Source organism: Leptidea sinapis, chromosome 13 (assembly GCF_905404315.1).
Source record: "Leptidea sinapis chromosome 13, ilLepSina1.1, whole genome shotgun sequence".
Classification (NCBI taxonomy): Eukaryota; Metazoa; Arthropoda; class Insecta; order Lepidoptera; family Pieridae; genus Leptidea; species Leptidea sinapis.
This window is the reverse complement of record NC_066277.1, coordinates 4,362,051-4,388,977: the sequence shown is the minus strand read 5'-3', so window position 1 is coordinate 4,388,977 and position 26,927 is coordinate 4,362,051. Positions and strand designations below refer to the sequence as shown.

Sequence of the window (26,927 nt, the reverse complement as noted above, 5' to 3'; positions counted from 1 at the left end):
GCTGAGTGTACCTGCTAGATGGGCAATATGTGGACCCCACTGAAGCTTTTTATCTAACGTGATACCCAAGAAGACCGTAGTGTCCACAAGTTCCAATCTCTGGTCATTTATAAGTATGTTGGTTTTTACCTCCGCTGTGTTTGGTGTAACGAACCGTAAACACTTTGTTTTTTTACTGTATAAGTGCAGATTATTCGTCTCTTTAAAGTTGTTTTCACCAATGGATAGCGTGAACTAACTTAAACGTCGAGTCGTTCTCGACGAAGGTTTTAGTATATAATTTGTTTAGTTTTTGTTTACATTTTTGTAAATATTGACTAAATTTGTTGGAGGTGTCAAAAAAGTATAAGCTGCCGGGGGGGCTTTCAACGAAAACGCATATAACAAAATAATGTATGATGGAAATGTGAATCTTATATAGGTCTATAGAAGTCCGGGATGGCATATGTCTATCTCTTAACGATAACATACACATCTATTTTAATTTAAAAAAAATGCCAATTATAAAGTATTTACACATATTCAATATTAACCCTTATTATTTTATTACTACACTAGCGGACCCAACAAACGTTGTCCTGTACACACGTCTTAAATTTTTAAAATCGGTACAGCCGTTAGTAGGTGTTCACTAATATACACATGGGCAGGAGAATAATATATGGACTGAATTCAGAATCTAAACCAATCTCAAATTCACTGGAACTCTCTAAAAAATCATCAAACTCCGTCCAGTCATTTAGACCTCCTAAGCACTGTTAACACACGTACAGAAGAATTATATAATATTATATACAGAAGATATTAGAAAATCATTCAGACATACGTTTTATGTTTAATCTATAATTCATTAACTTTGCTACTCAATACTTTCATGATATTTCTTCTATTGAAAGAACAGCGTCTGTCGGGTCAACTAATAAAATATAAAAATAATAAATTATATATATTCACACATCGACAGCCCTAGCGTAGACAATTTAGAATTGAAATTTTCCGATTTTAAAATGGATCAATTTATTCGTAGCGGTCCCACTCTCGAAACAACTGAATTGACAATTGACATGGCCTATTTACACTTACTTTAAATTTGTAATTCGAATTTCGTTCGAGAACCGTTAAAATATTGCCTGAATTATTGATTCAAAAGCGTTACAGTACATCTAACGGTATATAACTTATTTTTTTATGATACATTATACAAGACTAACAGTTTATAGATAGGATACCAGAGAAACATAAGGTTAATAGATAAGAAACCAAATAAAAACAAAAGAAAAAACATAAGAGTAACGAAAAGGGCAGGACATCTAACAAGAAGATCTAGCAATAGCTGGAGTAGTCTGGTCACATCATGGTATCCGAGGGACGCAAAACGAAAAAGAGGCAGACCTACCACCAGGTGGATCGACGAATTAATTGCCTTTGAAGGAGTACTCTGGACCCGATATACAGCTGATAAAATATTATGGAAGAAAAAGGGGGAGGCCTTCGCCCAGCAGTGGTATGAAGTATAAACTAGAATTTATATTAGAATAACAGTTTTGTACAGTTAAAAGTAGTTTTAAGGCTTAAATCAATACAAAAAATTAGACCAACATTTTATAATAAATTATACTCAATGGCTGAGTTAGTTAATTTATTGAAAGTATATTTGGGTTCTTTTGCGTGAAAGTGAATTCACTAAGAGTTACTGAAAGAAATCAAAACCATCTTCTAACTTTTATGTTGAAGTTCTTCAACATTCTTCACCCCACTCTATACTATAAAGATGATAATATATACGCTTTATATTAGCTTCACCTGTATGTTTATATGTTTGTAACCGACTTCTTCGGGCGCGATTTTGACCCACTTTAAACGGCTAGATTTCGTTCAAACTTTGTAGATTTATCGAGGACCGATGACATTACACTAATTTGATAAAATTATTCAATTTTTCAATTTGCAAAATATGATTTTTGTTAATTTATATAATTTTCATCTATTGTCGATAAGGCAGGAATTGATGTTAAAGTACTTAATAGTTTTAAAAATACGCTTTATAGAAAATATAACTAAAAAATGAAAAATAAATAATAGTTAAAAAAAAACTAAAAAGCACGCTTTATATAAAATTCAACTAAAAAATAGAAAATAAATTTAAATTTAAAATAGAGTAAAAAAAACACTATTTTCAATTTAATTTTAATTTTTTATTTTTTAGTTGAATTTTATATAAAGCGTGCTTTTTAGTTTTTTTTTACTATTATTTATTAACTTATATACTTACCATGATCAGTGTGGTTGCCTTTTTAATTTTAGTCTACACTTCTCGAAAGTTCATTAGAAATAGAAATACATTTATTTACCATAGGGAGTGACAATAACATAACATATTGCGACAACACTTAGGCTTAAATAACTTTATTCTCATGAAGACCTATTGTCACTTAGGTACATGAGAAATTAACATTTTAACAATTAAGGTACTTGCAAACAATGATTTTGGTAAGTATACAATGAAATACAATGTTAGAATAATTATAACATTATTTTTGAGTATATGCCCTTGAATACACGACTAAAGAAGTTATGTTTTGGCATTTCTTATTTTTGAGGGTAGTTTACTATATATCTAGGCTCCCTCAAAGGTTAAGTACTTATTAAACGTTACGAAGCTAGATCTATTCGTAAAGGGACTTTGACATGGGGAGAAGAACTGATAAGGCATAAAAAGGCATTTATTTTCTCAAAATTGATTCCTTTAGAATTCTTTTTGATGTCATTTCTAATATACTAGATAGAGTAGTAACCGCTTCGGAAACAAAAGGCGCTCTGAGAGAGAAGAAGCGGCGCAAGAAACTCTCCGAGCATTGTTTTGTTGCGCGCTTTTTAATAAAAATATACTATATTGTTCTGTCATTTCTATTGCTATAAACTAATCATAATCTAGTCCCAGGCTGTCCGATCACTTAGATATTCAGCTATAAAATGTAAATTTAGCTGTAATGCATGAAACTCCCAGCTCGTGTTTTAAATCATGTAACAACTTAGCCTACTTAATGTAATAAATATTTGGATGACCGAGCCTTGCTCGGATTTTTGAGAATGTACGAAACTTGAAAAAAAAATAAAAAACGAATAGGACAATTACTGGATTCGAACCGGGTTCTTCTGCTTTTATAGTCTTCTATATAGTGGCGAAATTTACCTTTGTATCCTAATGTTTTTGCAGCTGTTTCTCATTAAAACACGGATAAAACTACATTTTTTGATATTGAAACTCAGCTAGATCGATTTATCGCCCCCGAAATCCCCTGTGTACTAAATTTTATGAAAATCGTTGGAGCCGTTTTCGGGATTCATATTATATATATACAAGAATTGCTCGTTTTAAGATATAAGATATACAATTAAAATTTGAAAAACAAAATTTTATGAAGGACGCGGGATTTGAACCCACGACCTCCGGCGTTCCGTGCCGGTGCTCTAACCAACTGAGCTATCCGTTCGAGTACCACCTCGTTACAAAATCCTGTTTGCTTTGTTCAACTCTCAGGTTGTGGTCTGATTTTGTTTTTCAAATTTTATTTGTGTATTAATCCTAGAAGTGAGGGTTATCACTTTAATAACATAACATTTTGTTTAGATTAACAAGAGCGACATCTCAAGTCAATTTCCTAATATGCAAATATTAGGGTTGAGCAGGTTATCAACTGTAAAGTAGATCCTGTTGATGAAGCCACAACCTGAGAGTTGAACAACTAAAATGTATAAATTAAAACAGAATTTTGTAACGAGGCGGTACTCGAACTCGAAAAAACATAACATATTGTTAAGATATACAATTTTAGGTGGACTGCGCAGAACCGGACAAGAACCATCATAATCCTCTATAAAATTCACTATACTATATGTAAGCTTCTCTCTCAAAGAAGCTTTAATATATTATAATATCATGAATTTATGGTCGATGAGTCCTAGCATACTGTCTGGTATTTTATTGTAAAATTTGTAAATTTGTACTGAACAATGTAACATTTATTCGTGGAGTTTGGGTAGTATGTATAGTATCTACCTATATAAGGACCCGAAAAAATCGTCGAGATGTGCAGGACGTTCAGCTGATGGTAATTGATATGCCTGCATTACAATGCAATGCAGTGCCGCTCAGGATTATTGAAAAACCCAAAAATTCTGAGTGACACTACTAATACGGCTCGTCACCTTGAGACATACGATATTAAATCTCATTTTCCCAGTAATTTCACCAGCTACGGTTTCCTCCCACTCCCCTCCCACTGGTTTTACTTCAAACTCGAATAATTTTATTTTAGTCGGCCATTAAACCGTCTTGCATTGACATAACATTTTCTGAATTAACTGAATCTATTTTGTGTTGATTGAAAGTATGATCCACAACATTAAATCATATTTCTATAGAATTCACACATTAGTTGGTAAGATATTAATTTGTATTGAACAATGGAACATTTAAAGCATTTTCCATCACACTTACTCGTAACGTGAGTAGGTATTGTATTACTCATGCGGGAAAAGTAGTTAGTATCTTGGCGGTCGCTGTTGCGGTTGAAAAAGAGCCGTTTGCCCATTTTATAATTACGTGCGGGCATTGAGTGCAAAAAGTTTACTTGTCGCACGCAAATTAGACATGGCACACGATAAAATTGCTAAAATAAATAAAAATAAATAATAGTTAAGAAAAAACTAAAAATCACGCTTTACATAAAATTCAACTAAAAAATAGAAAATAAATTTAAATTGAAGTAATGTGTAAAAAAAATATATTTTATTTAAAAAACAAAGCGGGGTGTAGAAGAATTATTATTTTAATAATATATATTTTAGTTTTTTTTAACTATTATTTATTTTTCATTTTTTAGTCAAATTAGTGTAATGTCATCGGTCCTCGATAAATCTACAAAGTTTGAACGAAATCTAGCCGTTTAAAGTGGGTCAAAATCGCGCCCATAGAAGTCGGTTACAAACATACAGGTGAAGCTAATATAAAGCGTATAATATCCGGACGACCGAGCCTTGCCCTAATTTTTAAGAATGTACAAAACTTGAACAAAATAACTAATAGGACTTCTGGATTCGAACCGGGGTCTTCTGATTTCCTGATCACCCAATCTCCCATCTGAGCTATTCTAGTTTTGTATATAGTGGCGACCTTTGTATTCAAATGTTATTGTAGCTGTTTCTCATTAAAACACGGATAAAACTAAATTTTTTTTTAATTGAAACCTAGCTAGATCGATTTATCGCCTATATATTATTATATTTTATGAACATCGTTGGAGCCGTTTCCGAGATTAAGATTATATGACAAGCAATTCTCGTTACAAGAATATACAAGAATTGCTCGTTACACATTTAAATTAATAGAAATAGAATTGACAAAGGAAACACTTTATTAGCATACAAAAAACACTCACACAAAAACTCTCAGTCTCAGTATATTGTTGGTCAGTGCAGAAGACACCAAGACAATTTTAAAGGATTAAAACACGCGTAATTGTCGGAGGTGGAATTTACTATGGACAGTTGGAAAAAACTATCTGTCAAAGCAAATACCACCGAGGCAATAAATGGCGCTAAACTTCATAATGACAACTATGACAAATACTATATTTGACTCATTTCATCTGCAGTCCTTCTGAAAACGAGATATGGAAAGGTCTTGAAACGTCGGGTTAACTAAAATAAAAATAAAACATGTAACTTTAACGCAAAAATATAATTTAAAAACACACTTACAATTACACACGTCTTAGAAAAGTGTTTTATTTCAATGTAATTTTTTTTTATTAAATTTAAACAAAAGCTATAAAAAAAAATCAATATGTCAGTTTTATGATTGGCCTATGATTAGATGTTTGTTGACAGACAGACACATTACTAAATAATCCTATCATGGTAACGAATTTTGTCACTCCGACTCACAGCAGTTAACCCTAAAATAAAGTTATGTATTATGTTGTAGTATATACGATGACATGACCCAATTTTTAATTTATTAAAAAAATAGTGAATACAATAATTTTGAAATGGATTTCAGCCACTGATTATTTTATAAGGCGCCTTGCTTTCCAATAATGATCTCAAATTCTTTCTCTGTACCCCCGAGAATCTTGAAGACGATATCGATATTTTTGAAATCAAAATTTGACGCCGCTGCTATCTTGAATTTCAATTAAGTATGTTCTCAAATAAAATTTGTAAACAAAATTTTATGAACGATGCGGGACTCGAACACACGACCTCTCCCGTTCCGTGCGAGTGCTCTTCCAACTGAGCCAACCGTTCTAGTGACGTATCGTCATAAAATATTGTATGCTTTATTCAAGTCTCAAGTTGTGGCTTTTTTTGTTTTCTAATTTTATTTGTGTATTAATCCTAGAAGTGATACCCCTATCACTTTAAAAAACATAAAAAAAATCTAAATGTGTGCTGGGTGTTCAAAAAAAATTCAAAGTTGATTTAAAAAAAAAGAAATATAAATTCCAAAAAACAAGCAAAATAGCGTGGAGCACTGGCACAAATGAGTAATACTCTACCCTACACGGTTAGCTGCTGCGACCTATAGGCGCCGCCCGACCGTCACGCGACATGCAACACACAGACGAAAAAGTTTGAGACGATGTAATAAAGGTTTCACTTTAAAAATTATTCAATTATAATCCCAAAATAATTGTTATCTGTATCTCTATATCTGTAACCATTTAAAGGATATCCATGTTATAGTTGTATATAATTACATATAATTAAATTGTAACAAAGTCAAAATACCTATAAAATTTACATAATGAATACTTACTTACAATCAAAACCGAACCAATGATTTTCTATGATTAATGGTAGAGGAGGACAACGGGCGTACTTTTGGGTCACCTGATACTAAATCACCGCCGCCCACATTCACATGTAAGACAAGAGGAATCACAGGAGCGTTACCAGCATTAAATAAAATTTATGTTTTTGAGACTCTTGGTCTATTCATCAGTCCGCTTCTTGCGTACAATTTGCGTTGTGGTGCCTATTTTTTCATTCCATAAACATGTAAATATTTAGATTCAGAAAAACATTTGAAAGAAGTCATGTTACAATTTGCATTCGAAGTATCTCAAACATAACCGAATTCAAAATAATTTCAAGGATTTTTTAGAATAATGGAACGGCATTAACCTGAAAATACCCGTATCTTATTAGAATTTCTATGAACCGTTACTCCAATTTAAAACGTTACCGATGAATATATCGAGTCATTTCTTTAGTTAGGTTGTCAGGAATATGACAACTTAATGTAAAAAAATATATGGAATGATGTATAAAATTTAAACCGCAAAAATCAATTTTAACCCAAATATAAACTTAAACTTCAATATGATTGTCAATAGTTTAACCTAAGTATCCATTCCTACTCTGTGGTTTAACTCACATACACCCGCAACCTTCACACATTCAAAATTGTGTTTCATTTTGAAGTGACATACATTATTGAGCTATGACACTTCATACCTTATACCTCAAATACTTATCTATGGCGAGACTCGTGTATTGAAATCTTAAATTCTTGAAGGGCAACCTCTACTTGTAGCTATTTATTAACTGGCAATTACGTATTATCGTAAACAGTAAATATAAAACCGCATTTTTTTATAAAAATTATAAAAAAAACATGTGACTGTAAATAATAAAAAATAATATACCTGCTTACACCTGGCAGCCGTAGAGGTGCGTTTGACTGTAATTGACTGACAGCTGGTAACTATTTTCTTTTAATTTTTTTACATAATTACCGTTAAAATCACATAAAATCGAATATTAAAACAATTTATATTTGCAATTTTTCGTAGGCTACCTATCTATAGACATATTTGCAATGGGAATGGGAGTTTTACTATTAATATAAGGAGCACTTTGTTTTTAATTGATGTTTTACATCCCGATTAACCTGCTTATTAAATGGTCTTGTACACTTGGAACTATAACATTAAAATGAATTTAATCTCGCTGATATACCAAAAACAAATTTACACGTGTTGCCGAACAAATGAGTACACCCATTGAATCAGACAATTACCTCAAAGTATTACGATACAAAATTGTCAATACGTTCGCCTGTTGGGATAATTTTAAGGAAATCGGTGGCCTACTGCCTTCTGAGCAAAACACAATTATAGACTCGTGAACACGGAACACGTGTATCTCTGACACGAGGTTACTATTACAAGAAAGCAAATATATCTATATTCAAATTTAAATATTTTTTTCAAAATAGGATTCAAAATCACTTATTGAACGTCAAAAGCGCAAGAAACTCAGCGGCTTTTTTTTTCTAACAAAAATATGGATAACAATGTCGTACACTGACAAGACAACAACACTACAAGAGCCTGAGAGTGTTCGCTTCATTCCCAGTCTGTGGTATCATTAAGAAAATCGTTTATAAATACCTTTCCCACACAAACAGTTTTTTTAAAATTCTTTTAAGTTAACTCATTTGTTTTGTACATTTTCTGGGATCATACTGTAAAGCATATGTATATACATCGCCCAATAAAATACTTACGGTCTCGACTTAACCGAGTAGTAGGCATAACATGTTTATGTTTGTTCCTCGTGTTAACATTATGATTGTCACAGTTTATAGCAAATTCCTTAATGTGCTTGTGATATAAATAATAATTTAATTTCTGCCAAAATTTACGGACGATGTGGCACTTGAACAAACGTCTCTCAGGTTGCGTCCAAGCGCTCTTACCAACTAAGCCTTCGATCCGAGTAACGCATCGATCATAAATCTTGGTATATTTTGTTCAACTCTCAGGTTGTGGCTGCATATAGATATTTATTTACTGATATTACGTAGTATTTACATTCTCTTTGTTCCTTTACGAATGATGTCGGACACGAGTTGTTTATATGACTTTGAGTGATTTCTTTTGTACTACAAGGTTTTAAAAAATAGCTTTTTTCCTTATTCTCTTTCTTGCTGTAGCCAATTTGCTAATTGTAGCTGAGTACATTGTAGTTTATGGTTTGTTGTAAATGCTTATTTTAATAATTAGGTTCACTTTTAATATTTTTAGATTAGATTATGATAGAGAATCGTATGTAGGCTATGTATGAAAACTCATCAGAAGTACGCGTTACGTATTAAAATAAGGTAATTAAACTTTTTATCAACAACCTTTGGCTCTTCTTCTTGTGACACACCATTATACATTTTTCACAAACGTTCTCACCCGAACCTGATCTTCTTTGTTCTTATATTTGAGGCATCCCTTAGACAGGGCTTATATTATTTTATTTTCGTATAATACCAACACGACGGCAGCTATCGAAAGCAAGGGAAAAGTCCTGGCCGTCGTGTATGGCAATATGTGCTCCTATCGAAACTCACATCATTTAGGCTTTCAAAGAGTTTATACAGTTAGAGCACTATGTGATATGATATTTTGGACGCCTCCAACATGCATTGCTATGCAGATGCCGTATACATGGGCAATGCAGATATGGTCGACAAGTACTGGAAGAAACTGCTATAGAGTCCTCTGTTTAGATGATAGTGGAATGGGATTTGACTATGACATGCTAGATAGCCTGGCAATGCGTAGGGACGTCGCTTAAGGCGAGGTTTTCCCAAAACTTTAGGTGAAAATCGCTCGAACGTAAGATTCGATAGGTACCATGGACACGGGCGTCGGACATGGCTGAGAACGAACCGAGCGATGCTGGTCAACGACCGCCGCGGAAGGACCGCGTAATATTTTTTAAAACTTACAGTTGCGCTAGAGTACGGAATTACTGTGATATTTTTTATGCATTTTTGAAGTAAATCTTTTTTATCGACGTATGAGAGAAATGTTATATTACGCTCAAAATTATGATTTCAACATTATGGATATCGTATCCGAGATTCTCGAGGCAGCAGAGAACTAATTTTGGATCATTTTTGAAATCCAAGATGGCCGCCACGCAAAATTATTTTTTCAACAATATGGGTATCGTATCCAAGGTTCTCGAAGGTGCAGAGAAGTAATTTGGGATCATTTTTGAAATCTAAGATGGCCGCCGCGCAAAATTATGATTTCAACAATATGGGTATCGTAGCCGAGGTTCTCGAGGGTGCAGAGAACGAATTTGGGATCATTTTTTAAATCCAAGATGGCCGCTGCGCAAAATTATGATTTCAACAATATGGGTATCGTATCCGAGGTTCTCGAGGGTGCAGAGAACTAATTTGGGATCATTTTTGAAATCCAAGATGGCCGCCGCGTAAAATTATGATTTCAACAATATGGGTATCGTATCCGAGGTTCTTGAGGGTGCAGAGAACGAATTTGTGATCATTTATGAAATCCAAGGTGGCCGCCTCGCAAAATTATGATTTCATCAATATGGGTATCGTGTCCGAGGTTCTCGAGGGTGCAGAGAACGAATTTGGGATCATTTTTGAAATCCAAGATGGCCGCCGCGTAAAATTATGATATCAACAATATGGGTATCGTATCCGGGGTTCTCGAGGGTGCAGAGAACGAATTTGGGATCATTTTTGAAATCCAAGTTGGCCGCCGCGCAAAATTATTATTTCAATAATATGGGTATCATATCCGAGGTTCTCGAGGGTGCCGAGAACGAATTTTGGATCATTTTTGAAATCCAAGATGGCCGCCGCACAAAATTATGATTACAGCAAAATGGGTATCGTATACGAGGTTCTTGAGGGTGCAGAGAACGAATTTGTGATCATTTATGAAATCCAAGGTGGCCGCCTCGCAAAATTATGATTTCATCAATATGGGTATCGTGTCCGAGGTTCTCGAGGGTGCAGAGAACGAATTTGGGATCATTTTTGAAATCCAAGATGGCCGCCGCGTAAAATTATGATATCAACAATATGGGTATGGTATCCGGGGTTCTCGAGGGTGCAGAGAACGAATTTGGGATCATTTTTGAAATCCAAGTTGGCCGCCGCGCAAAATTATGATTTCAACAATATGGGTATCATATCCGAGGTTCTCGAGGGTGCCGAGAACGAATTTTGGATCATTTTTGAAATCCAAGATGGCCACCGCACAAAATTATGATTACAGCAAAATGGGTATCGTATACGAGGTTCTTGAGGGTGCAGAGAACGAATTTGTGATCATTTTTGAAATCCAAGATGGCCGCCGCGCAAAATTATGATTTCAACAATATGGTGGGCCACCGTGGATTACTAAAATGATCCCAAATTCATTCTCTGCACTCTTGAAAACCTCGGATCCGATATGCATATTGTTGAAATCATAAATTTGCACAGCGGCCATCTTGGATTTCAAAAATTATCTCAAATTCATTCTCTGCATCCTCGATAACCTTGGGTCGATATCTAAATTATTGAAATCATAATTTTGCGCGGCGGCCATCTTGGATTTAAAAGAAAAACCTGCACGATACAAGGCTAGTAGGGAAGATGTTCTACTTACTTGCGGCCGCACGCTAAACCTGCACAATACAAGGCTAGTAGGGAAGCCCGAGAGTAAGAAATACTCTCCCTCAATCGGTGTCAATCGCTCTCTCCCTTGAACAAAAACCCCCTCCCCTTCTTGAACAAAAACGTCTCAAATTTCCGTGACCCCCTATTCCGCTTCATTTGTAAAAAATTTAAATTTTAAAAGTTTCACTTCAAAATTCATAAAAATATCACAACAATTCGTACTATTCCGCAACTATAAGTTTTATAAAATATTACGCAGTCCTTCCGGGGTGGGGTTGTTGACCCGCATCGCTCGGCTCGTGTCTCAGCCATGCCCGCGTCGAACGTATATCTAACGCTATAGATATATACGTTCGAGCGCTTTTTGCCCAAAGTGTTGGGAAAACCTCGCCTTAATTAATATTAAGGCGAGGTTTTCCCACTTCACTGCATAATTGCAGTGAAGAAGAACACACACACATAAATATACTGACGTTTTCTAGTGTTTCGTGTTCGTATTCTTTAGCACACAGTATCCTGATTTTAACGATTTAATTTCTATGTGGCAAAACAATTTCCCAATGTTTTTGTGCTACTTTTATGTGTGGCATTAGGGTTATCATTATAACCTCCACGCATACGTATGGATCCAAAACTAATATTACGCGGGGGCCATCTATGTCCTTTTGCTTTTGATGTGCGGTGTCATTATGTATTATATTTTGTCATATACAAGTAAACACAATGTTTTAAAGTATTATTTACGTTTTAATTAATTGCTATAGCCGCTAGTCCACCCTATCACACATCGCCGCAATTTATCATAAAAAGTAACACACTTTGTAACAATTTCTCATAGTTTGGACGTCTTGTGTGCGCAAAATGAGCATTTCACGCGCACGCTACGAGCATTACGAGCCACGCATGGAGCGTCTCGTGATTTGTCGGCTTTTCGAACGAACATATAGAGGCGCGTTCACGGCCGAATGACGGAAACAGGGGGCCTACTCCTAAAATCGATATTCGATATATCGTGGCATTATTCGTGTCGAATCCTACTCTTAGTTACATCGTATTCAATGTTGAATACGATGATTGAACGAACGAAAAGTTTTTCGATATTATCGGTCCTAAGTCCTAGCCCTACTCTTAGTTGAAAATGTCAGAGACGAATATTCGAATTTGAAAAATAATAAAAATAATTAAATGTCGTTGCTATTATCGTTTCAAGTTGTATAGATATATTTACCATACAATATACACACTTAATAAATATTATTAAAATAATAATATGTGATTTACTATTCAACAGGATTTTTTACTACCAAGATATTTAAGTCATTTTGTTGATCGTTCATGCGTAGAAAGTAATGCAAATGGCCACCTGAGAAATAGGAAGTCGACGAGAAGGGTTTAGTTACATTTTATTATCCGCAAGTTTTGTATTATTTATTCAATTTTATATGCTCATATTATATTCATTACATAATTTTTTAATATTAACATTTTGTGTAAATGATACCAAACTGGTGGTTCAGAGTCTGGCATGGTCCTTAGCGCCTAAACTAATGTTTTGACTTTTGACACTCAACAGCGACATCGCACATATAATATTTAGTTTTTCAAGGTTTGCGCTTCATTCATTCACTCTAACATCGTAAAAAATCAAAATATTAGTTTATAGTTACGATGTTGTTACGATAAGCGATATGGAATGCGAACATTTATTAGAGTAGGGTAGGTGCGATATATTCGGAGTATTATCGTATCGTTCCGAATATATCGTTCGATTTTGCAAGTAGACCTCCAGACGTACGCTGGAAGTTCGTAGTGAATGCGCGGTATGAACGCGTTATGCGTCCACGGTTGCAGCGAACTTGCAATGAAAGGTAGAATGATACATTTCATGTTACGTTTCACCAGTCTGTACGCACCTTAATAAAGCGACGTCCCCACGTAACGCACACACGGTGTGAATTCTGCCGCATTTATCACGGGGACTATTCCGTACAGCTGTTTGATCCGATTCCAGCCACCGAATTCCACGCACCCCACAAATTTGGATATCGCCCTCACCACGTGGAGGAACTTTTAGTCCACGTACAACCAAACTGTCAAATGAGCTTCCCTTGTGCGGTGTTCCAAGGACGATACGACGTGGGTACCTTAAATTTAAATAAAATAAGTACACTTTCCTTAAAGGCCGGACACGCTCCTGTGATTCCTGTGTTGCAGGGAAGTGTGAGAGGCGGTGGTCAAATGACATCAGATAATGCGTACGCACGTTTGTCCTCTTGTTCCATAAAAAAGTAGACACAGTTAGGTACACTTACTACTGCTACAAATTTGGTATCTTTATTTGTATGAAAATTTGTCTATTTGTTTTAAAATATCATTAATTTATCATTTACCTCGTACTAGAAATTGGTCCCGATCTCACCCGGGCTATAATGTTTGTATTAAATACTGATATAAATAGATAAATTACAAACAAAAATATGACAATAATTAAAAAAGTTAACGCCTGCTAGAAAATTTCCGCAAATTGTCCTGGTTGTGTTTTTTCTCATGCTAGCGGCTTATTTTATTACGCTATTTAAACCATGTTTATTATATTCATTATTAGCATTAACTCGAGATATTCTAAGTATTTGCTAAATCACGTGCTGATCAATTTAAATGTATCTTCGAATATACCTACTTGCAATCTTGCATGCATTGATTGAAAGGTTGTGCAGATTCCATTTACATTTTACACCTCAGTCCGATTTATGTTATCTTGGAGAGAAAAATTAACAAAAATTAGGTGACGTTTGCGAATAGGTACATCGCACACAATACTCGAAAAGATGCGACAAAACTACTCGTAACTGTTACGTTAGTTCTAAGCCCCAGATTTCACCAATTAAGATTAAATACTATAGAGTATTATCTATTGTTTATATTACTATAAAGACTGTGAAAGCTCTTGAATGCGATATATGATATGCGCATAAAATTCGGTGGTCAGCATTTAAATGTGTTCGGCCATAACTGCGTTCTATTTCATTGGTGAAATCAGCTCTTTATAGCTATTATACCGTTTTTTTTCTATTCTAACAAATTGACAAGATGATGAACCGATTCATTCGGGCGCGATTTAGACCCACTTTATACGGCCAGATTTCGTTCAAACTTCATAGATTTATCGAGGACCCATGAAAATACATTAATATCATAAATTATTCCATTTTTTTATTTGTAAAATAAGATTTCCGTTAAGTTATATACTTTTTCAATCTATTGTCTATAAGGCAGGAATTGATGTTCATTTCAAAACTCAACCATTATTTATTCTATTCAACCAAACCGTGTTTCTTAGTTTTTTTTAATCTATTTTTATTACTTACTATGGACCACTTAATGGACTTGTTTGACATCTCGTGACATTTTTTTCTCTCAGGCAGGTTCTCTCAGGTATGAAAACTTAAATAAATTTACTTTAAATTGTTAAACCAAATATTTGAAAAAAAAAAACCAACTTTTGAGATCCTTTTCATATCTCTTTGTTTGACAGCTTACCAGTAATTGTAAAAAGGGTTATGGATTTTAATGGAATAAATTCGGTATCCTCAATTATATTTAAAAGTATACTATAATATCATTGGGTATCCTAAAATAACAGATAAATGATTCACATTTTTTATTAACTAAATACTGTTACGAAAACTAATAACATAACATAATATTGTATTGAATTTCACATTAATATTCAACAGGTGAAACATTTTCGCTTTCAATATTGTTGTTGAAATCATTTACACTTTGAACCTTTGGACCATCATCATCATCATCAACGTGTTCGATGTCATTGATCGCTTGATACCCTTGATCTTGAGGGACAGCAGCTTGAGGATATATTCTAAGTCCACCTAAAATTCTAGGTATAAATGCATCATATTTGCCATACTTAGTCGTTCTTAATAGTATAACCTCATCGGAATTCTTATTAGAATGTGACACTAAAGAATCATCTTCCTCAGAACGATCAAAGTCTTTCTGACCATCAAATTCTTCATCATTTTCATTATTTTTATTAGAAAATGACATAGATTCACGACTATTACTTTCGTCGTATTGTTCTCTCACATACTTATTCAACCTTGCTATTTCACTGTTTGCTTGCATGGCTTTAGTTTCTATATTATATTCATTTGTATCTTCCGCACTGTCATTTGAATCATCAATATCTTCATCAACTTGGTAGCTTTCGCCAGCATTTATATTATTATCGCTAGCTTGTATTTCATTGTCATCGTCTTGTAAAGTCTGTATTGTAATAACTGTATCATATTGCATATTTGGTTTACCCATTAGAACTAAAACAACGTACCTATATCCAGGACCACCTTCAGCAATGCTTACTTTAAGTTCAGTACCAAAGTCGATACCAGTCACTCGAATATGTCCAATAATATCACCATTTCCGTTAGCAGGGTATTTTAAAGCAAGATTTCCTCCAGGTACAGAAACTTTAATCTGTTCAGAGTTGGCTTTACCGAGTTCTTCATTACCCACGTCCAAAAGGAATGTGAAGGGATATCTATGATAAGGGCTTGCAAGAGAACTAACGAATATTTGAGAAATTATAACAAATACTAGTAACATTGCGGCGATTCGTTTTGCCAATAATAGGTCGTAATAGAATTATTGTCTGATCTTATATAACAGAGCTTCATGGTTGATGCACTCCACTTTTTGTTTACCCTTGATTGGGAGATCAATGTTGGGTTTTTTTACATAACCGATTGGTGTAGGACGCTTTTAGTTCCTTATTATTGTTTGCCATCAACGAAATTCGTTAAATATTTTTGAAATTCTTTTTTACTATGTTTAATATTTTAGCTAGTACTTAATATAATAGCTAATGCATTCAAATTCAGTATAATATATCTAAAAGGTGAAGATTATTAAATTAAAAATTAAACAATCAAAATTCTTTGAATAGGGTTCTACTGAATTCGATGTAAAAATAAAATAGAAATTTTAATTCCTCTATGACCATTTCTAGTTCGTAGAGATATCACATTAAACGTAACATGTAGGTACATCTTTTTTCTTTAGAGGGTCCTAGTCATTTTCCCCTACGAGGACCAGTCGGCTTGAGGAATCGCCCTTAGAAAAGTATAATGTTAATTTTCTAAGATTGTGCTACTTAGCCTTCACCGTCAATTAAGAAAATTATTTTTTTATATACTTCCTGTCACTGTCTACTGTCTACGTGATATATTTTCGAAAAATTTGTATTAGTACATAAGTATGCACAATTTATTTTCGCTGCTGGTATATATATATTTATATTATCTAGGCCTGATTAAGTAATTCAATTCCCATTTTTGATGACATGTATATATGAATGTTCTTTTATTATTTTACAATTGCTTCAATAACTTCAACATGCTATTATATGCATATTAAATTCAAGCCAACGATATAATTAGTATCAATATAAAAAGTATTGGAAAGAGAACACTTACACACTAGAATCACAGCATAATTAAAAATATTCTCACTGTAAAAATATAATTACTTATAAGCAATTTCCTATCAAAACAAATCAAATCAAAATCACTTTATTCATGTAGGTCACGGGAATGACACTTATGAATGTCAAAACAATATTTTTCTTATTGAATCAACCGCTACTTCGTAAAGGGTAGAGGTAATGAGAAGAAGTAGCAAGAAACTCATTGCCACTCTTTTATATCAATATTTACATTTCCATCGATTTACAAATAATTTCAATTACAATATAATATGTAAAATTATGCAACAAACATACTCAAACCTCAAATAGTCAATGCCTTACACGAGTAAGTCAAAAAAGTAAATGTAAATTAATACAAAAGTTATTGAGTACAGTAACTGCATCATCCACACACACCGTAAATAAATAAAGGTATTCTGTCATAATATAAGCGATTATAAATAATATATAAGTATCTTTATATATATATAGTTCTTGTGTGCGTGTGTATGTCACTGAACTCCTCCTAGACGGCTGGACTGATTCTAATGAAACTTTCTGTGTGTATTCAGGTGGATTCGAGAATGGTTTAGATTCACAATTGAACTACCTCCTAAACGGCTGGACCGATTTTGATGATAATTTGTGTGTTCCAGTGAATTTGAGATTGGTGTGTGTCTTCAGGTGGATTCGAAAATGGTTTAGATTCACAATTAAACTACCTCCTAAACGGCTGGACTGATTTTGATGACTTTTTTGTTTGTTTCAGTGAATTTGAGATTGGTTTAGATTCTGAATTCCGCCGCACATAATATAATTCTCCTGCTCATGTGTATGTTAGTGAACTGCTTTTTCAAATTTAAAACATGTGTACAGGACAACGTCTGTTTTTTTATTATATATTATTTTTAAAGTATTTTTAAAAGCTTCGTAATACAATTCAAATATTATTTTGGATTTGATCCATACAGCATTTAAATTTATACTACAATTTATATAGCAATATAAAAGTCGTTAATAATAATAAGTAACAGATTTTACAACTTCAAATATATTCTAAAGTATTCGTTGCCCGCGAAACTTTTTTATCACAAATAAATTAACTTGTTATTTAATTAGATTACTATTCATTGCAATAACCCTCCAAATGAAAAACTATTTTCAGCCTTTTGCATTGTTTTCAAATCCTCAATTGCGGTGTTAATGTCGCCGCCATGTTGTCGCTTTCCCGCGCTCATTGACATTTCATTGTCTCTGGGTCCCAAGCCAGTGTTGACAGTCGAAAAATCGGAACTTGTTCCTGCCACAAAATCTTTGTCGAAGTTTGTTTGACCGACATAGCTTGGTTCACTAGAATATGATAAGTCTTTTGTCGACATTTTAACCCTAAAATAGTTGGTGACGGTTCCGCAGACACCCTGCAAAAAAAGGTATCATAAATTAATAAGCAAATAACTATGCTAAACAATATGTTATGTTTTTAAAGTGATAACCCTCACTTCTAGGATTAATACACAAATAAAATTTGAAAAACAAAATTTTATGAACGATGCGGGACTCGAACCCACGACCTCCGGCGTTCCGTGCCGGTGCTCTAACCAACTGAGCCAACCGTTCGAGTACCACCTCGTTATAAAATTCTGTTTGCTTTGTTCAACTCTCAGATTGTGGCTTCATCTACAGGATCTACTTTACAGTTGATAACCTGCTCAACCCCAATATTTGCATATTGGGAAATTGAGCCACAACCTGAGAATGTGTGAGAACCTACGCATTTATCACGGGGAGTGCTCAGAGGAGCTGTTCGGGTTGATTCCAGCGGCCGAATTCCACCACCGGACATAACATGCAAACTACCCTCACGTAGACGTCCGACAACCGCGCGTTTTGTTAAAAATTTCTTGCCTCGCACAGCCACTTTGTGGAATCAATTACCGGCTGCGGTTTTCCTGAACAGATACAACTTAGGGACCTTCAAGAAAAAAGCATACCACCTTAAAGGGCGGCAACGCATGACACACCTGTTGTTGCGGATGTTCATGGGCGGTTGACCTCTCCCTATCCCGTGAGGCTCTTGCCCTTGCTCTTAGATAAAAAAAGTAAACAAATTAAAGGGCGGTAAAGTTTAACTCAAGCCTGATTAATTGATCATTAATATCCAAATTTTATATCATCCATCAATCGATCCTGAATTTTCATTTCAATATATTTATATTAAAATTGAAAATCCATACAATAGTAACACGTCATTCCATAGATGGTTTAAAACAAGAGATACCAAAATGTTTTACACCGCTTATTTAAATATCAAAAGTAGGAAAATATGGATTTTAATAATAATTATCGATCACAATTTTAGGATTGCGATTAAATGTAGAAATTATTGATTCCTAATCATTTGCAATCAAGCTAGACCCATGGTCGCACGGTGTGAATAATATGATTAGATTTTCTCATGAAAAGAGCTAGTTTTTTTGAATTAACGACTTTCTGAAACCCTCCAATGCTGCCGATAAAATGCGATTTAATATTGGCTTAAGTGGGGTTCTATCGCACATCAACTCAGCTCTAAGTTATGTACCCTTAGTGGCGAGAGAAGTAACTTTATCTAATCGTACTTTATACGGCTAGTTGTCCACTACTGCCGCACAGGATTCTTGAAAATCCATATTCTGAGCGATTGAGACATAGTATTAACATGTATATCTCAGTAGGCGAATAAATTTATTAGCTACGGCACCCTTCAAACCGAAATGCAAATAGTGCTTACACAGTACTGTTTGGTGGCAGAAAAAGACGTCGCTTGTGCACCTACCTAGTTGGCATTCTGTGCTAAGCTCAATTCAGCCCAGCGAAACTCTCTAAGTAAAAAGCGATTCACTTGATTGTATGACACGTGCAGTTATTGATAGATTGACAGATGACGGCTATAATCTTGTAAAAACGGAGATGGCTGAAATCAAAAACGTTTTATGCAACTGTTTGCTTTCACACTTATCTCGGTTATACTTCGTCGCCAATCGCCATACTGTACTTACTACTATTTTGAAACTTATGTCAAATCACTACACGTTTCATACTGAACTAAATTTCAATTTTTACTTAAGCAGTCTCGCCTCTTATTATGTAGTATTTACATCCTCTTTGATTCAAGTCTGGACGCTTGATAACTGTCATAAAAAAGTGTGGTCAGTTATCAGAACTGACCATGTTTATAGATTGCGGTGTAATAATTATAATGAAAACGATGAGGTTTTATGTAGGACATCATTTACTAACTATTTTTTATTTTTTTGTGGAAAAGGAGTACAAACGAGCGTATGGGTCATCTGGTGTTAAGTGATCACCGCCACATACACTTGCAACACCAGAAGAATTACAGGAGCATTGCCGGCCTTTAAGGGAAGGTGTATGTGCTTTTTTTGAAGGTACCCATGTCGTATCGTCCCGGAAACACCGCACAAGGAAGCTCATTCCACAGATTTCTTGTACACGGAAAAAAGTTCCTTGAAAACCGCACTGTGGTGGAACGTGAGGCGTTGGTGATCCAGATGGTGGGGATGATATCCTAATTTGTGAAACGATAGAAGACACACAACGAAGCAACGTCTCTACGCAACCCCAGATGAGCCGATCACAGAGCACTGGGTCTCACAATTTGAGCAGCTCTCCGTTGCACACGGTTAAATGGATCGAGTTGGTGCACTCTGGTTAGACATGACATCAATACTCCATCTGTGGCCGGAGCTGCGATTACTATTTTCTATTTTCCAGCCGGTGCGAGATTCTACAACTGGGCCTTTGAAATATGGTCTAAATTACTATGACAATAATTTTGGCAGAAGCATCATAAAAGCAGAATTAACGCAGTTGAGATGCGATCACTGCGTAGTATGTGTGGGGTGAGGCTGATTGATAGAATTCCGAATGTGCTAATGCGAGCGCGCTGTGGTCTGATAGAAGATGTTGTGACAAGGATTGAGAAAGGAATGCTGACATAGTTTGGACACTTTTTTTTTAATGGAATTCGAGGACATACCAGCGTACGGGTCACCTGGTGTTAAGTGATCACCGCCGCCAACATTCTTTTGCAACACCAGAGGAATCACAAGAGCGTTTAAGGAAGGTGCACGCGCTTTTTTTGAAGGTACCCATGTCGTATCTTCCCGGATACACCGCACAAGGAAGCTCATTCCACAACTTTGTAGTACGAGGACCGTGTACTTTGTAGACCGCCACACATCCAATGGTGGGGATGATATCCTAACTTGTGGCGTGTCATGCGAAGGTGGAATTCGGCGGCAGGAATCAGGTTAAACAGCTCTTCGGAACACTCCTTGTGATAAATGCGGTAGAAGACACACAATGAAGTGACATCTCTGCGCAACGCCAAGTGATCCAGCCGTTCACAGAGCACTGGGTCCCCGACAATTCGAGCTGCTCTGCGTTGCACGTGGTCAATAGAAATAGGCCAGTAGTTTGCCTGATCCGAACTGTCACCTTTTTTTTGGATCGGATGGACAAGGGCTGACTTCGCCTTTTGAATAAGAGTGCCGGAATAAACGCGTTAGCACCGGCGTCAACTCAGGGGCACACGTTCTAAGCACGATTGGAGAAATGCCATCCGGCCCGCTTGACTTCCTGACGTCCAACGAAAACAGAGCTCGCCGAACAGTTTTCTGTCTGAACTGTACTTCAGGCATGGAGCTCTGACACCGCGGGATAGTCGGCGGTGTTTTTCCGTTGTCGTCAAGAATCGAGTTGAAGGCAAAAAGAGTGCACAGGAGATCGGCTTTCTCTTTTGTCGTATGGGCCAGAGTGTCATTCCTCATGTGCAACGGCAGCATTACGGCTGGTTGAAGTTACCAAGAGCAGCTTTCGACAACGACCAGAACTTGTGTGTTCCGGTCGGGTAACTGGAAAGCTGCTCGCCAATTTTGACGACGTGCTTCGATTTCGCACGGTCGATTTGCCTCTTTAAAAATCAGGAGGCACGGTTATATTTCCTCTTCAGAACTTTGCAGTTCGGATCCTTTGAGTCCAGCGCCGCAACCCAAGTTCGATACGCCTATTTTTTGCAGTCAGATGCTGCCTTAACTGACGCATCGAACCAGGGCTGTGATCTGCCACCGATCGGTACTACAGAGCTTGGTATAAAAATATCTATGCCCTGCAGTATCACATGTAATTCAACTTACATTCCACCTAAGTCGTAGTACAATAAGATTTCTAACGTTATCTTACGCCTTAAGTCAATATGTGACTCGATACTCAGATCATAATTTCACTGATAACAGTGTAATCTAAGCAACTGAATAAATGAATTTCATGAGACGTGTTTTATATAACACTCTTTATTACGAATTAAATGCAAATAAAATATTATACGATCATTTTTGGCTATATTACATAATATTGATCATTTCAATATTATGATAAATCATAAAAATAATTATTATTCACCGAAAATAGAAAGTAAGTGTGATTTTAACCATGTGCCAGAAGGAACACAAAGAGGATGTAAATACTACGTAATAAGAGGACTGCCTAAGTAAAAATTTAAATTTACTTTATTATGAAACGTGCAGTGAGATTTGATATAAGTTTGAAATAGTAATTATAATATGGCGACGAAGTATAATGTGGCTAAGTTTGAAAGCGAACAGTTGCTAAAAACGTTGTGGATTTCGGCTATCTCCATTTTTTACAAGATTATAGCCGTCATCTGTCAATCTATCAATAACTGCACGTTTCATTCAAGCAATGAATCGCTTTTTCTTAGAGAGTTTCACTATGCTGGAGCAACTGCGCGTTGACTGCGGTTCAACCATACTCAACACGCTTAGATTGTAGATTGGTCTCCGCTGTGTTCCAACAAGATACCGCAAGCGAAGTCGCAAAGTACGCCAATTTTTACTAGGCTCAAATGGGTTTACCCATTCAGTCCCAAATAATGTGTGACGTTGGCGTACCACATGTTCTGTTAATCTTTGCTAATAATTGAAACTAAAATGCCGGGTTGCGTTTTAAAACTTTATAAAAAAAGACGTGTGGCACTCGGGGACTATTGCATAGCATTTTTTATCAACTTATGCAATTATAATTATTTATTTATTTTATTTATGCAGTATTTTTTTTTTTTGATAAAATTAATTTAAAAAAAAGCAAATGGGAAGTGAGTATTATTTAACTTACAAGATTTGATTACAGACAGACAACGGGACAGGTGAAACTAAATAAAAATGCTTGTCATAATAATAAAAATTAAAAAAAACGTGATAAAAAAATCAAGATGAAAGAAGAAGTCCAGGCTCGAACCTGGGACCTTCTGCACAAGAAGCATACGTGATAACCGTTGTTCCACGGCACCTGTAACGATAGTGCCGAAATGTATATACATCTAGTGGGGGGTGTTAGGTTATTTTTGTTACGGAATTTCTGGATTCGGTCCCCACGCTCAAGGCCCGCGATAGAAGCTATGCAATAGCTTAATAATACTACAAGAAATAAGAAAGACACTGGGATCATATATCATCAGTAAGTATTTTGTATTTTATTTATTTCAATGTAAAATAACACGAAGCGTATATAACAAAATTTGAAAGATGCCATTGAGTGTCAAGATGCAACGCACACAAGCATCTAATAGTTGCCGTAACAAAAAATTGTTCTTAGCTAGTGCGGTATTTAGTTGTAGCGCAGGGGAGACCAATCCTTTATTTAAGGCCACACGTTCATTTGTATCTTTATGTATCTTGCCATTTTTAAAGCCGTTACCTTATTGTAATTTGTATGTATATAGTATACTTGACCAAAGCTAATCAGCAGTATGCATATCGATAATAACGTACCTTAAGACGGTTAAGCTTGCTGTGAGTAGTAGCTAGTAGTGTATTAAAATCTCCTAATCCGTCATTAGCTTCACTCGTGGCATCATTTAATATTGCTGTGTTCTACAATCAGAAAAATACGTTAAGACAATTATCATAATATCAAATCATACATATTTTTTTTATAATAACTAGTTGACCCGACAGACGTTGTCCTGTATATATTGGTTTTTATTAATTTGTCAATAATATTTCATATCATCAAGAATTATTTCGTAAAATATGCACCCTGTTGTTGTAATGAAATTGTTTTACAGCAGAACTGTCAAACCGTGCGTCAATAAATTCTCTCATAGAAAATATGTCAATACAAAACAAATATCGGACGACGGGGGCCACATCAAAGGAAAAACAAAATTGTTTTGATTCCGAACACTTTCATATTTATTCACCTTTTAAACCTTCCCTGGACTTCCACAAGTAATTCAAGGCCAAAATAAGCCAAATCGGTCGAGCCGTTCTCGAGTTTTAGCGAGACTAACGAACAGCAATTCATTTTTATATAAATAGATGTAATATTGTAAATGTATTGAAGTACGTACCTAGTACTTACATAACTTAGAACTATAAATTATTTTCAACCATTATCTATTAGCTATGGTAGACCGAATATTGTTTAGTTTAGTGGTTTGAGTTACGGGTACCAATAAAACTATCCGGACTCACACTACGGGTTGCTCGCGACTTGGTGAGGGAGTCATGTGCTTACACCCTACTGGACCAAAGTCATAACATACAGGGGCGACCCCGACACGTATTAAGTCCTTAACGACTATATTACCATCATGAACGCGATACCAACACCATCACCGACACAAAACCGCTGGCAGTCGTTACTTTGACGATGGCCAACGGCCCGCAACTTAATATAATACTATCAAGATTTATGAACGTGACGTCACTCAAACGGTTGACTCAGCAGAAAAGCGCTCGCACGGAACGGGAGAGGTCGTGGGTCGTGGGTCGTGGGTTCGAGTCCCGCAACGTTCGTAAATTTTGTTTTCAAATTTAATTTATATGCTTTTATTAACTTGGTTTGTACTTCTGTATCGTTGTAACGGAATATTTGAATGTGATTTTCAACTTCTTTGAAACGTCGTATTAAATTAAAACTTTGCACACGTCGTATCAAGGAACGACAATAATTAATTAATTTAATACCATCAGGATAATATACTTTTTTTATGTACAATGCCCGTTAGTGTTAAGCTAATGTGCGCACACCGCATATCAATTATTTATTCGAACGAAACTATCATCATTTTAAGAATAAAAAACAAAACTAAAAAGTAGAAAATATTTTTTTATAAATAGTAGGTAGGTACAGTGTGATTAACAAAGAGAAATATTTTATATTAAGAAGTCGTAGAGTGCATTTTAAGATATTTTAAAAATGACTCTTGTTTTACCAATATCATTCTATCAATTAAATATTTACAAAAATTACCATAAAGAACCTATGATTTTAACAATACAATGCATTGTTTCGTAATCACATTATACCTAATAAACTTATTGAAAATTATTTTTTGTGTACTTTTAATTTTTTTTTTTTGTAATAAGCTAAAAATTCAAATCTGACAGATAACATAGATTAAGATACATATATTTTATTGAAATTCATAAATTCATTTTATTTCATGTAATGCATTAAATAATTATTTAAACTAGTAATGTATTAACATCATACTGCAATTGACGAATTAATTTTACAATCAGTCTGCAAAGGCAGAAAGGCCAAAGAACTGTTTTTAAAATACTGAAATATATCCTCGGTGTTTGTATAATACAATACCTCAGAGATTTTTATATCCACATCCTCAAACTCGTTGACATCCAAATATTTGTGTTTCTCTAAAAATTCCTCTCTATCCGGCTTCGGTTGACCAAACAATTCCGCCCGTAGGCAAGCATCTTCGTATGCTTTTAGGGACATATTGCACAATTTATATAAACGAGCCGTTATTTTATATCTACATTCTACACAGCAGCAGAAGCTTGAGTTTTAAACTATGGAGCTAAACTTCTACTTGTGTCATTTCTTTTATTACTACGCAGTGCAGATGATATTGATTTATTCATCTGATACTAACCTGCGCGACATTCACTGTCTGTGTGTTATGGATTTGTTATAATATTTCGTACATCTGTTATTTACGATCTCAAAAATATATTTAACGTACGCTTTAGTCTTTTTACCATATTAGGTATAAAATTCGTATTTCAAAAATTTGCTACAAAATCTAAAGTTTTCCCGCTTAACACAGTGTTGCCATTAGTCTTAAAATTATGATAAATTTAATTTAATAAAATATTATTATAATACAATATTATTATAATTTTCATATCAGAATCTATTATAATATAATAAATGTAAATTTATTTCACGTTCGGCTTAAAGGACTTGTCTAAATTAAAAAAAAACTCATATAATATTATTTCATTCTCATTTTTCAGCTCAAAACCATTTTGTTAGGCCAATCCATTGACGTAACAATAAACAAATAGACTCCCAAGCATGCTCAAAAATTGTATTAAGCAAAACTCTGTCTACGCAGACTTTTCGTTAAGTTGTGTTTACACCGCACTTTGAATACTACGCCACGCAATCACAAAGTGTTAAGTAAAAAACTGTCCAAATAACTGCAGCATATTCAACCTTAAAATGGATACTCTAGTATCGTATTTCAGGTAAGTGCCCCTTTAAATTAACAAAGTTATGTTTTCCTAAATAAATCACCGACGATATGTGCGAAAGAGACGTCCGCAATTCGCATGTTTGAGCTTCTAATAAGTGTATGCAATATACTTTGAACATTACTGCAAGGAAATAAGGTGTTACTTTGAATGAATGAAACTCTATAAGTTAATGTTTACGTATATACAACGCCGTTAGGACATTTTTGATCCTCGATGATAAGCTCGATAGGCGATTGGCGACCAATCGAATTAAGTTAAGGCTTGCCACCGATGGACTCCGAAGTCTTAAGGGAACGGATTAGAGAGTTCCTTACCCTGCAACACGAAATCAGCAAAGCTGTATTTAGCGAGTTATTGGCAT

At 35.0% G+C, this 26,927-nt stretch overlaps 1 protein-coding gene and 1 long non-coding RNA gene across 2 annotated transcripts in view; one reads left to right on the top strand and one right to left on the bottom strand.

Moving 5' to 3' along the window:
* LOC126967401 (uncharacterized) overlaps positions 1-26,927 on the top strand; it is a 557,714-nt gene that overhangs the window by 350,211 nt on the left and 180,576 nt on the right. The gene's annotated exons all lie outside the window — the stretch shown is intronic.
* LOC126967398 (uncharacterized) lies at positions 17,966-25,912 on the bottom strand. The gene is made up of 3 exons (XM_050811843.1): positions 25,662-25,912; positions 23,828-23,929; positions 17,966-18,394 (listed from the first exon to the last, which is right to left on the bottom strand). Exons 1-3 carry the CDS (start codon positions 25,800-25,802, stop codon positions 18,104-18,106), a joined length of 534 nt encoding a protein of 177 aa, XP_050667800.1. The 5' UTR covers positions 25,803-25,912; the 3' UTR covers positions 17,966-18,103.